Genomic DNA, 12,333 nt, shown 5'->3' on the forward strand with positions numbered 1-12,333 from the left:
CATCGATCTGCACTTCGAATTCTAACCGGAAATAGTAAACTATCCAGGTGCCTTTGGAATACTCATTTCATCATACTACGATTTGGGACACACTAATTCTAATTTCAAATACTATTTTGGGAAGGATAGTATGTAAAATGGGATACAGCTTTTGACTCATAGTGCATAAAATGAACCTTCCCCTGCCAATTGTAAGTAAATAAGTTAAAGAACAATGATACCACCTAAACCATCATAATTCTAACCATCATAAAAATTGTGACTAAATGCAAAAAAAGTGACAAAAGAAATGTTAAGAAAAATATTTCAACCAATACTGAAAAGTATTGATTAACATAGTTAAATCCAAAATGGACTATGTTTATTAGGGATGTAACGATTCACTCAACTCACGATTCGATTTTCTCATAATTTTTTTTACAAAATGAGATTGAAGACAAATTATACAGTAAATGAAAAGGTGTCCTTTTATTAGGCAATTGCTGCACGTTTCTTTGTAATATTGAAATATAACAAAACTAAATTGAAATTTAAAAACAAACCCCAAATCACAATAAATAAGATACACAAATAAAAGAAATCTCTTCATATAAACAAACTAAGGCTTTGTCTGTGCTCTTTCCATTTAAAATTGGAAATTGCATTTTAATCATGATCCAAACAAAGATGCTGCATACATGCAACATGATCAGTTTTTAATCTAAATTAGACTGTATAATTTCGAAATTTGAAGCAAAAACAGAATGGTCTGACTTCAGTTTTGTGAAACTCAATATAAAACATATCTGAATGAAACGGCAAATGAGCTGAATGAGACGCAAATTCACTCTCTGACAGCAGGTGGAGCTTATGAATAGCAATGATACAGTGTTTCCTGGGTTACCGCTGTAAACAAAGCAGAGCTGCGATTATGAACTCTATGTTAATTTGCATCGTGCAGAGGCAAGATGAAAAGAAAATGCCGTCTAAACATTTCTAAAGACTCAGTTCCCCTCAGAGATACATTCATATAAACTCCTACCCCAATTGTATCACGATTTGTTTAGCATCTCAACCGATTTGAATCGTCACAAAAATCTATTGGAATCAATTGTATGCAAAGTCTTAGGCCCAATCCCAATTCTGCCCCTTACCCCTACCCCTCCAACCAAAAGAGAATCGAGACACCCCTACCCCTTCACGTGAATGTGTGAAACGGAGAGGGAGGGGTGTCTCGATTCTCTTTTGGTTGGAGGGGTAGGGGTAAGGGGAAGGGCCAGACAGCCCTTCAAACGAAGATTTTTCGGGACCACACTTCAAACGAAGGGGGATGAATTATCTCAGCGTAAACCGGCTTCAGGGGCAACATGGCTGCCCAAGCGAACAAAAAGACACATAAATGTAAGCATTTTTTGCATTAATAAAGATTTTAACGAAAAGTAATAATTTGTTTTATGTTACATTCAATCGTGAGTTCATATTTACGGTCATGTTACTCAAAGAAATGTTTGCAAAAAATCGCTAAAGTTTGCTAATGTCATATTATTACAGACTGCACGATAGTGCCACAACATATTTTCATGTCTGATCAGGGCGATAACCACCATAGACATTGAGGGGGGCTAGTACCCCCAATAATTATAAATCAATAAACCCTTTCCTAAAATATTGCCAATTCGAGAGAGAGAGAGAGACAGAGAGAGATGTATTGCGTGTATGCGCGTCTGTGCGTTTCTCTTTTTAGCGAAAAGTTTTCTCATTGCTGGAAAATATAATGTAGCGATTCAGTATTTAAACTTTTATTAATAAAAGTCGTGGGGCAGCGTTGACAAGTGTCTTTGCTCCTGGATGTGTGAGCTGCACGATATCTAATGTGTGTGTGTGTGTGTGTGTGTGTGTCAGTAAGCAACGCATTAATATAGAACGGCTTAAGTCAAGCATTTCTGTTTCAGTCCCAGTCCTCATTGCCTCAGAATCTGGAAAGGGAAGTGCCCTGCTTCCATAACCAGGCCATGGAGAGGACAAAGTTTATAGCAAAAGCTCTTAAACGAAAGATCAAAGAGAAGGGGGGCAGATTAGAACGGCAGAAATGCATAATCTGAATAATTAATAATGTTAAAAATACGTTTTTTTTTTACTATACTTAAAGGCTTTGGTGTTTTCATGGAGCCAACCGCTTGAAATAAACACCTCTAATATAGTAACTTTGAGAGCTTCTGTTGTGTCTTCAACCACTACAGAGGTTAAATGGATAGTTTACTCCAAAATGACATTCCGTCATCATATATAATTATTTACCCTCAAGTTCCGAACCCGTAGGAATTTTTTTTTTTTGTCTGTGGACAACAAAAGAAGATATATGTCGATGCTGCTCTTTTTCGAACAAAGAAAGTGGATGGTTATTTATAATGGCAATTAAAAGCATCATAAAAGCTCCAAGTCTTTAAGACAAACAGACCCATAATCAGGTCATTTTACATTATAAATCTTTACATTATACATGTATGAGTCATATGGACTACTTTTCTGGTGCTTTTTAGAGCTGGGGATTATGAACCCAGTTTCACTGTATGGAAAATAGACAATTGGCACCGCTTTGCATGTCTTTTTATGTTTTTATATAATATAGGATTTGTAATTTGAGATTAGTAAATTATGACATTTTATTTATGGCTGAACTATCAAATTTCTTTTATTTTTGCTGAATTTACTCTTTTTTAAATGTCTTAATTTCTAAATTTTTCCTTTGCAGTATCTATTTACTGACGCCACGAACAGTTACCTGTGGAACACCTTTGACTTCTGCCAAATTGTTCAAGGTTTCTCCATCCCATTCAAGCCCACAGACTTACTGCTGCACAGTAAGAGGCCTAACCTGGTCCTCGGTTATGACAGTTCTCACCCCAATAAACAGGTATGAACACTAATTTCTTCCATCAGTACTGGGCTTTTTGTATATCATGTGTCCAGTTTTAGTAAGATGAATGGCACTGTCATTTTAGGCCTTTAGTTGCTTGTAGAGATTTGCCCTTTTGAATTTAGCACTAAGCAGCATGTTTTGATTTGAGCTAATCAGCTGTAATTTTCGTATGAGAAGCTGCTTTATGATATTTTATTAATATGAATCATATTAAATGTTATACTGGAAAGTGGAAACTGCTGGCACTTAAGGACTTATCCTTCGTTCTGTTTTCTTTTTTAATTTTCTTTTGGCAGCTATGGAAATCAGATGACTTTGGTGAGACGTGGGTGTTAATTCAGGAGCATGTGAAGTCCTACTTCTGGTAAGATCAAGCTCTTTGAGAGTGTTGATGCAAATCGCTCTGTGAATGTGTCCAGTGTGAAATCTGTTTTGGAATGTTGTCTGTGTGTGAATGGGTATGATTCATGTTTGCCAAAAGGAGCATTTTTCAGTGCTATAAACATAGTAGCTTTTCTAGAAACAAGTTACATTTTCCAAGCGGTAACAAAATGCTACATTGCTATTTTTTGTCACATCATATTTTGCTTGTAGCTTTGCAGCCAAACAAACAGAGTAAACAATTAAACATACTTGCCTAAATGTCTACTGTCCTTTTGTCTTATGAAGCATAAAGAATTTCAATTAATTTTAATAAAATGGTTGTTTCGACGGTTCATTCATTTTAAATGAACCAGTTTAAAAAAATAATTTACCACCTTTTATGCCACCAGGGGCGGAATGGGGCCAAAGAGTGGCCCTGGACTTTTTGGCACAGAGCGGCCCACCAAACTCGGTCCGCAATACACTGCACCACACCATAAATGACTGCCGTTCTTTACATTATAATTTGTCTTTCCTGGTGTATATGGCAAATAGTAAATAATTTTTATGAGGGACGGTTTAATATCACTAAAGTTAAATACCAATATTATCAGTCCATATGACACAATGCTCTAGTATTGTCTAGAAGACTTGAATTGTGCAGAATGCGGACTGTTTTTTGGTGCCTTTTTATTGGTGATATACAGTATTTGTACATTTGCAGGAGAAATAGAGCTCCAATTGTGGAAAAGAGTATACAAATTATTTTGATGATGAAAAAATTCAGTAAACAGTACTGTGAAATATATAATGTTACCATTTAAAATAGCTGTTTTCTATGCAAATATATAGTAACATATAATTTATTGCTGTGATCAAAGCTGAATTTTCAGCATCATTACCCCAGTCTTCAGTGTCACATGATCCTTCAGAAATCAGAAATGCTGCTCAAGAAACATTTCTGATTATTATGAATGTCTAAAACTGTTGTGCTGCTTCATATTTTTGTGGAAAATGTGATACCATTCAGTCTTGGGTAAGATTAAAAATATAAATTAATATTTTTCTTCAACAAGGTTGCATTCAATTGATTTAAGTGACAGTAAAGATATTTACACATATTACGAAGTACTTAAATTTCAAATAAATGCTGTTCTTTAACTGATAATGATTAAGCAGCAAATTAAGCAGCATTAAAATGATTTCTGAAGGGACACTGAAGACTGGTGTAATGATGCTGAAAAGTCAGCTTTGATCACAGAAATAAATTACATTTTAAAATAGCCTAAATAGAAAACCACTATTTTAAGTGTAATATTTCATAATATTGTTGTTTCATATTATTCTTTCAAATAAATAAATAAATAAATAAAAACCCTTAATTATTTCATACTTTTAACCACCAGTGTGTATATAAAGTAATGCATGTGAATTAATAAGCAAATTATATTTTTATTAGGCCTGTAATATAAATCACTTTCCTATGCACAGCACTCGAAAGCTAAAGTCTTCAGATTTACAATGTTCTAGAATAAGATTGAGAATGATTTTTATAGATTTTTAAACATTTTCTTAGACACGTGAAATCACGGAAGAAAGCCTTTATAGAGATATATCTACATTAACTCTTATCTCATGTCTGCTAATATGTACATTGTGACGAATAACGTAAATGGCATTAAAATCTGAGAAATTTGAATAGGCCAGTAGTAATTTGTATTCCTGAAAATTAATCGTTTAACATTTTTTTTTCATAAACTGCCGGCAAATATTGCTGAATTGACTCACTACTTTTAGCTGCTTTCATCTTACCTCAGCTCGCATTCAAGTCACAGGCAGCTCACTCAGCGTCTTAAATCCTGCTTCTACTCTTTGGGTATTTCAAACATTTTGACATTGACGAGCGCTTTTGAGTCGCTGCACTGAGCTGGAGGATATACATACATTTACTACAATTCATTTTATATATATATTTACGCAAAGGGCCACATTGTACAGTGGCCCACAGGGCCCAAACTCCCAGTGCTCCAGATGGCCAGTCCGCCACTGTATGTCATCATGATTGTAGTGACATAGAAAACTATATGATAATAGATACATCACAGTAATTTAAAATTCAAATAGTTTCAATGCAGTTGTCTGCTTATTATTAGTAGCCTTTTATTATACATTGCAGTTCAAAAGGTTGGGGTCAGTAAGATTTTTATTGTTAAAGAAATTAGTACTTTTATTCACCAAGGTTTAGGAATGTACAATATATCGGCCACCATATCGTTATCGGCCGATAAATGCTCATTTTTACTATAACCGTTATCGACCCAATAAGAACATTTGGCCGATATATTAAAGCCAATAAATAATGCATTATTTCCTTCAGAGGAATCAAAATCATTGATGCATTATTAATAATAACCACCGCTTTTTATCTTATTATTTTATCAAAAATATGGTTTAATTAAAATAATTGTATTTTCAGTCTTGGGTAAGATTAAAAATATAAATTAATATTTTTCTTCAACAAGGTTGCATTCAATTGATTTAAGTGACAGTAAAGATATTTACACATATTACGAAGTACTTAAATTTCAAATAAATGCTGTTCTTTAACTGATAATGATTAAGCAGCAAATTAAGCAGCATTAAAATGATTTCTGAAGGGACACTGAAGACTGGTGTAATGATGCTGAAAAGTCAGCTTTGATCACAGAAATAAATTACATTTTAAAATAGCCTAAATAGAAAACCACTATTTTAAGTGTAATATTTCATAATATTGTTGTTTCATATTATTCTTTCAAATAAATAAATAAATAAATAAAAACCCTTAATTATTTCATACTTTTAACCACCAGTGTGTATATAAAGTAATGCATGTGAATTAATAAGCAAATTATATTTTTATTAGGCCTGTAATATAAATCACTTTCCTATGCACAGCACTCGAAAGCTAAAGTCTTCAGATTTACAATGTTCTAGAATAAGATTGAGAATGATTTTTATAGATTTTTAAACATTTTCTTAGACACGTGAAATCACGGAAGAAAGCCTTTATAGAGATATATCTACATTAACTCTTATCTCATGTCTGCTAATATGTACATTGTGACGAATAACGTAAATGGCATTAAAATCTGAGAAATTTGAATAGGCCAGTAGTAATTTGTATTCCTGAAAATTAATCGTTTAACATTTTTTTTTCATGATGCTGAAAAGTCAGCTTTGATCACAGAAATAAATTACATTTTAAAATAGCCTAAATAGAAAACCACTATTTTAAGTGTAATATTTCATAATATTGTTGTTTCATATTATTCTTTCAAATAAATAAATAAAAACCCTTAATTATTTCATACGTTTAACCACCAGTGTGTATATAAAGTAATGCATGTGAATTAATAAGCAAATTATATTTTTATTAGGCCTGTAATATAAATCACTTTCCTATGCACAGCACTCGAAAGCTAAAGTCTTCAGATTTACAATGTTCTAGAATAAGATTGAGAATGATTTTTATAGATTTTTAAACATTTTCTTAGACACGTGAAATCACGGAAGAAAGCCTTTATAGAGATATATCTACATTAACTCTTATCTCATGTCTGCTAATATGTACATTGTGACGAATAACGTAAATGGCATTAAAATCTGAGAAATTTGAATAGGCCAGTAGTAATTTGTATTCCTGAAAATTAATCGTTTAACATTTTTTTTTCATAAACTGCCGGCAAATATTGCTGAATTGACTCACTACTTTTAGCTGCTTTCATCTTACCTCAGCTCGCATTCAAGTCACAGGCAGCTCACTCAGCGTCTTAAATCCTGCTTCTACTCTTTGGGTATTTCAAACATTTTGACATTGACGAGCGCTTTTGAGTCGCTGCACTGAGCTGGAGGATATACATACATTTACTACAATTCATTTTATATATATATTTACGCAAAGGGCCACATTGTACAGTGGCCCACAGGGCCCAAACTCCCAGTGCTCCAGATGGCCAGTCCGCCACTGTATGTCATCATGATTGTAGTGACATAGAAAACTATATGATAATAGATACATCACAGTAATTTAAAATTCAAATAGTTTCAATGCAGTTGTCTGCTTATTATTAGTAGCCTTTTATTATACATTGCAGTTCAAAAGGTTGGGGTCAGTAAGATTTTTATTGTTAAAGAAATTAGTACTTTTATTCACCAAGGTTTAGGAATGTACAATATATCGGCCACCATATCGTTATCGGCCGATAAATGCTCATTTTTACTATAACCGTTATCGACCCAATAAGAACATTTGGCCGATATATTAAAGCCAATAAATAATGCATTATTTCCTTCAGAGGAATCAAAATCATTGATGCATTATTAATAATAACCACCGCTTTTTATCTTATTATTTTATCAAAAATATGGTTTAATTAAAATAATTGTATTATTGTCCGTGTGTGGAGGCTATTCTGTTTTATCCATGGATTCTTTACACGTAAGTAATGTTGTTCAATGACTTGCACTATTTAAGCATTATTTTATTTATTTGTGAGACCTTTTTTGATAAAGAAAGTTGGTAATAGGAGTGTAAAATTTATTTAAAAATTTACACTGGTTCAAACTAGGTTGCTGTAATGTATATGTTTGATTGTTTGGTACATGGCTAGTCTCTAATATCATGCTTTTAAAAATTATGTAAAAATTGGGATTAAATTTAGATTTATTGACCAACATATCGGTTATTGGCTTTCAAATTAAAAAAATTACTGGTTGTCCTGATCATTATCGGTTATCATTACCGTTATAAATGCTGCACTTTAATCAAAGAATCCTGAAAAAGTATCCACATAATATTATGCTGCATATTTGTTTTCAATATTGATGATAACAGATTTCTGAAGGATCTGTGACAGTGAAGACTTAGGTTAATAGCTAATAAAAATACAGCTTTGCCATCACAGGAATAAATGTCATTTTAAAATGCATTCAATGGAAAACTGTTATTTTCAATTGTAATTATATTTCAGAATATTATGATTTTACTGTATATTTGATCAGATAGATGCTAAAGATCATATATGGCTCAGTTCTGTGGTTTCGATTGCTATCTAAAAGATCAGGGTTGTTGTGAGTTTGCCGCTTTTTGTTAGACTAAACTAACAAAATGATCAGAGCTCAGGAAGATCACTGGCAAATCAAGTGCTTGCTCTCCACGCTCTACAGGGATTTTGTATCAGTGGTTGTAATTTGAAGAGGGTTGAGCGCTCTCTGTGTTGCCTCTCTCAATTCACGAGTTTATGTAGGAATGTGAAACTTGCTTTGGGTTGCAGCCAGCTCTTAGTGTTTGCACAATCAGGGACTGGCATCGAACGCAAGAAGCAACTAGAAATAACAGAGTGGCGCTTATTGCTCTCCCATTCCGTAAACATTATGCTCCAGGATATAATCTGACCGGAAGACCGGAGCTACTTAGAATGTTATTACTGTAATTCATCACAGGCGTGATTACCGTTTTTTTTTTACTTTAGCTCAAATGTCTACAATGTCTTGATGCCAGAACAGATTTGTTTTGCACATTATTGCAACATAACAGTCAGATATATAAGGAAGCGGTCGGTGTTCTCAAGCGTGTGGGCTGCCGTCCAGACAGGCTGCATGACTGTGAAACAGTCGGTTGTGGATGTTTCTGATGAGGCTCAGACTGCAGCCATATTAATAATTGATTGTGTCTGCCAGCCGTAGCCCATTTCATCGGCTGGAGTGGCAGTCAGTGCCTGTGGAGATAACATCAGCGACCCACTGCGATGGCCCAACACAAATGATTCGAGAGCTCGGTGTCCGACTACACCATTACTGCAGTGATAACCCTTCTGTTCTTTGCTCTAAGAGCTCTCACACTGAGCCTGGCTCAGGTTTGTCAGAAGAACCTGTATTTTTTTTTTCTGGATTGACAGATTTTTTTTTTAAAGAGGGTGATCACCCTTTTCAGATGTTGAATCGCTTAAGGATGCATGATGTATCAGTACTATATTGATTATTAGCTGATAATTAGGATTTTTTAAATGCTGATTTTCTCTGTTTTTACATTTAGATTCCTTCTTGTTATGTTGAAAAAATGAATAATCTACACTGTTAAATGTAATCTTTAGCAAATCTTTTGTACTTGTATTTTCATACTGCACATTATGCTGTGATACCTAAATACACTTTTTTAAGCTAATTTTATTTATTTTTACATTTTGTTTTGCTAAGTACATAACCATTCAAAGGTCTGGTGTCAGTAAGGTTTATTATTTTTTTTTGTAAGATTTTTATTTAGCAAAGACATGTTAAATAGATCAAATAGATGTTTTCATTCTGAAAAATGTATCACAGTTTCCACAAAAATATTAAGCAGCACAACTGTTTTCATTGATTAATAAGGAATGTTTCTTGAGCAGCAAATCAGCATATTAGAATTAAATGTAATATTTCACAATATTGTTCTTTTACTGTATTTTTGATCAAATGCAGCCTTGCTGAGATTTCTTTAAAAACATAAAAAAAACTATTTTATCACAAGAAAAAAATGTATCACAGTTTCCACAAAAATATTAAGCAGCACAACTGTTTTCATTGATTAACAAGGAATGTTTCTTGAGCAGCAAATCAGCATATTAGAATGAAATGTAATATTTCACAATATTGTTCTTTTACTGTGTTTTTGATCAAATGCAGCCTTGCTGAGATTTCTTTAAAAACATAAAAAACTCTTTCAGACCCCACACTTTTAAACACTAGTGTAATTTAGACAAAATAATTGAAATTTTTAATATTGGCCATAACATCAAAATAATTGTTGGCTTATCGGTATTGACCAGAATTTTTATATTTTAGTGTATTTTATTACTTTATAGTAGCAGTCAGAGGGAATAAAGGAAGTTCTGTCAAACAGCATGACTTCCGTTTTAAAGGTCAACAAATAGACTTTCTGTGTGTGTGTGTGTGTGTGTGTGTGTGTGTTTTTCTGGGTGTGAGTTTGCTGACTGTATCCTCTGAGCCCTCAATTGGTTTTCAGTTTTAATCTAGACAAACTAAAGGCAAAGCTGCGGGGCTGGTTAAAAGAGCTGTAAGCCCCTGCTTTTATCCGTCTCTCACCCTGCTGCTGGACGTGTTAAAACCCCAGTTGCGAAATAGAAAGCAAACGGCGAGGTTTGTGTGTTTGTTCCCCTGTGAGATAATCCCTTTATCCTTTAGCTTGGTGATTTAAGAGCCAGTCTCAACAATCAGCACCGCTGTGTGTTTACAGAAGAAGTGAAGTCAGGCCATTTGTCCAGAGTAGAGAGAGTGTCTGTAGTCTAACTGTAGAGAGTAGAGAGAGTGTCTGTAGTCTGTCTGTAGAGAGTAGAGAGAGTGTCTGTAGTCTGTCTGTAGAGAGTAGAGAGAGTGTCTGTAGTCTTGATCCCCTACACTCACCCTGAATAATTTATCAGTAACATCATGCAGGAGACAGATGAGGAAATTTAGTTGCCTCTTCAGCTGAATGTAAATTGTGATATGTAAAGAGCCTGGATTAGCTTGGCAAGTGGAAGTAACTATTGATCACATTTGATAAATGCCGCTGCAGATGCATTGTGCTGTTTTTGCAGTGTAGCATATTGTATATCATTAGGAAATACAATACAAAACAAGTTAGTAACTTTATTAATGAATTTATTATTTTTTAAGCAATGTGCTTGAAAATGCATAAACTACATGAAGCTTTTATTCGACTAATAAATACATTACTGTTTAGGGTCTGTACGATTTTTTGAAAGAAGTCTAAATTATGTTATGCTAAGACTGCATGTATTCAATCAAAAATATATTAAAGTCAGTAATATTGTTAAGTCAGTATTACATGATCCTTCAGAAATTATTTTAATATTCTGATTTGGTGCTCAAGAGACATTTCTTATTACTATCAGTTTTGAGAGCATCTTGGTTTTTAATTTTTGAGAAAAACCATGACAATTTTCTTTCAGGATAAATAGAAAGTTTAAAAGAACAGCATTTTTAAAAAATGGAAATCTTATATATTTACTAGGGATTAGGGCTGTGCGATTTGGGGGAAAATATAAAATTGCGATTTTTTTGACCGATATTGCGATTTGATTTGCGATTTTAAATTTGCAAAGTCAAGCTTCAGCTCAATATTGTCGATAATGTACAGCACAGTATGGGTATCATTACCCTGCTGAAAAAAACTATAGAAACCATCACAGAAATTCTTATATTTTCCATTAAACCATTACAAAATTCCTTTTTGTTTCGGGCATTATTCCAATAGGAATTACTGTTGTTCTATTGGTTGCCATCTGCCAGATTACATCGCACCAATAGAATCCATCAAATAGACATCATTATAGTTTACATTAAAACCAATACAATTCCCATTATAACCCTGAAATCCATTACATTTGTTAATGTGTTTTGGGAGGGGTTCTATTGTTTCTTCAGCAGGCAAGATTATAATGGTATAACTACTTTTACAGAATTAACTTAATTACTGAATTTCACAGAAAATATTTTTTTATTTTTTGATAAATAAAGAACTGTATTTCTTAAGTCAATTATTAAAGTATTACATTGATTTATTCATTTTAAGAGCAAGTGGAAAATGTGCTGAATGTTTAATTTCATCCAAGTGAAATTAGCAAGCAGTTAGACTGAATTTACATTCGTTTTAAAGAGTCGGGGCAGAGAGGGGCGAGTATGAGAAGCATTCACAGACACAGGCTGTGTGTGCGCTCTTCTGAATTGGGAATAGCCAACATGCATTATAAACTTATTTCAAATTAATCTGTTGGGGAGATAAAATGTGTAAGATATGTGTAAGATCACGTACTAACAAAAACATCTAAGAATGTATCTTTTATTCTCCAGTACTGAAAACAGAACTGATAAGGGAGCTTTTGATATGCGCTGTGATGCAGCTCTTGGAAATGACCTTTTTTGTTCATTGTCTGTCAATTCGAAGCTTAAGTTGCATACGGTTTTCTTTAGTTTTAATTTGCCTAACTATCGATCTGACCCAGTAGACGCCATAATCCCACTCTGTCTCTCTC

At 33.5% G+C, this 12,333-nt stretch overlaps 1 protein-coding gene across 1 annotated transcript in view; it reads left to right on the plus strand.

The window, feature by feature from the left end:
* sorl1 (sortilin-related receptor, L(DLR class) A repeats containing) overlaps nt 1–12,333 on the plus strand; it is a 107,391-nt gene that overhangs the window by 20,162 nt on the left and 74,896 nt on the right. The window contains exons 4-5 of the mRNA XM_016273568.1: nt 2,732–2,893; nt 3,196–3,263. Coding sequence (XP_016129054.1) covers nt 2,732–2,893; nt 3,196–3,263 — 230 coding nt within the window. The remainder of the gene's footprint in view (nt 1–2,731; nt 2,894–3,195; nt 3,264–12,333) is intronic.

Source organism: Sinocyclocheilus grahami, unplaced genomic scaffold (genome assembly GCF_001515645.1).
Source record: "Sinocyclocheilus grahami isolate Dianchi unplaced genomic scaffold, SAMN03320097.WGS_v1.1 scaffold79.1, whole genome shotgun sequence".
NCBI classification, from domain to species: domain Eukaryota; kingdom Metazoa; phylum Chordata; class Actinopteri; order Cypriniformes; family Cyprinidae; genus Sinocyclocheilus; species Sinocyclocheilus grahami.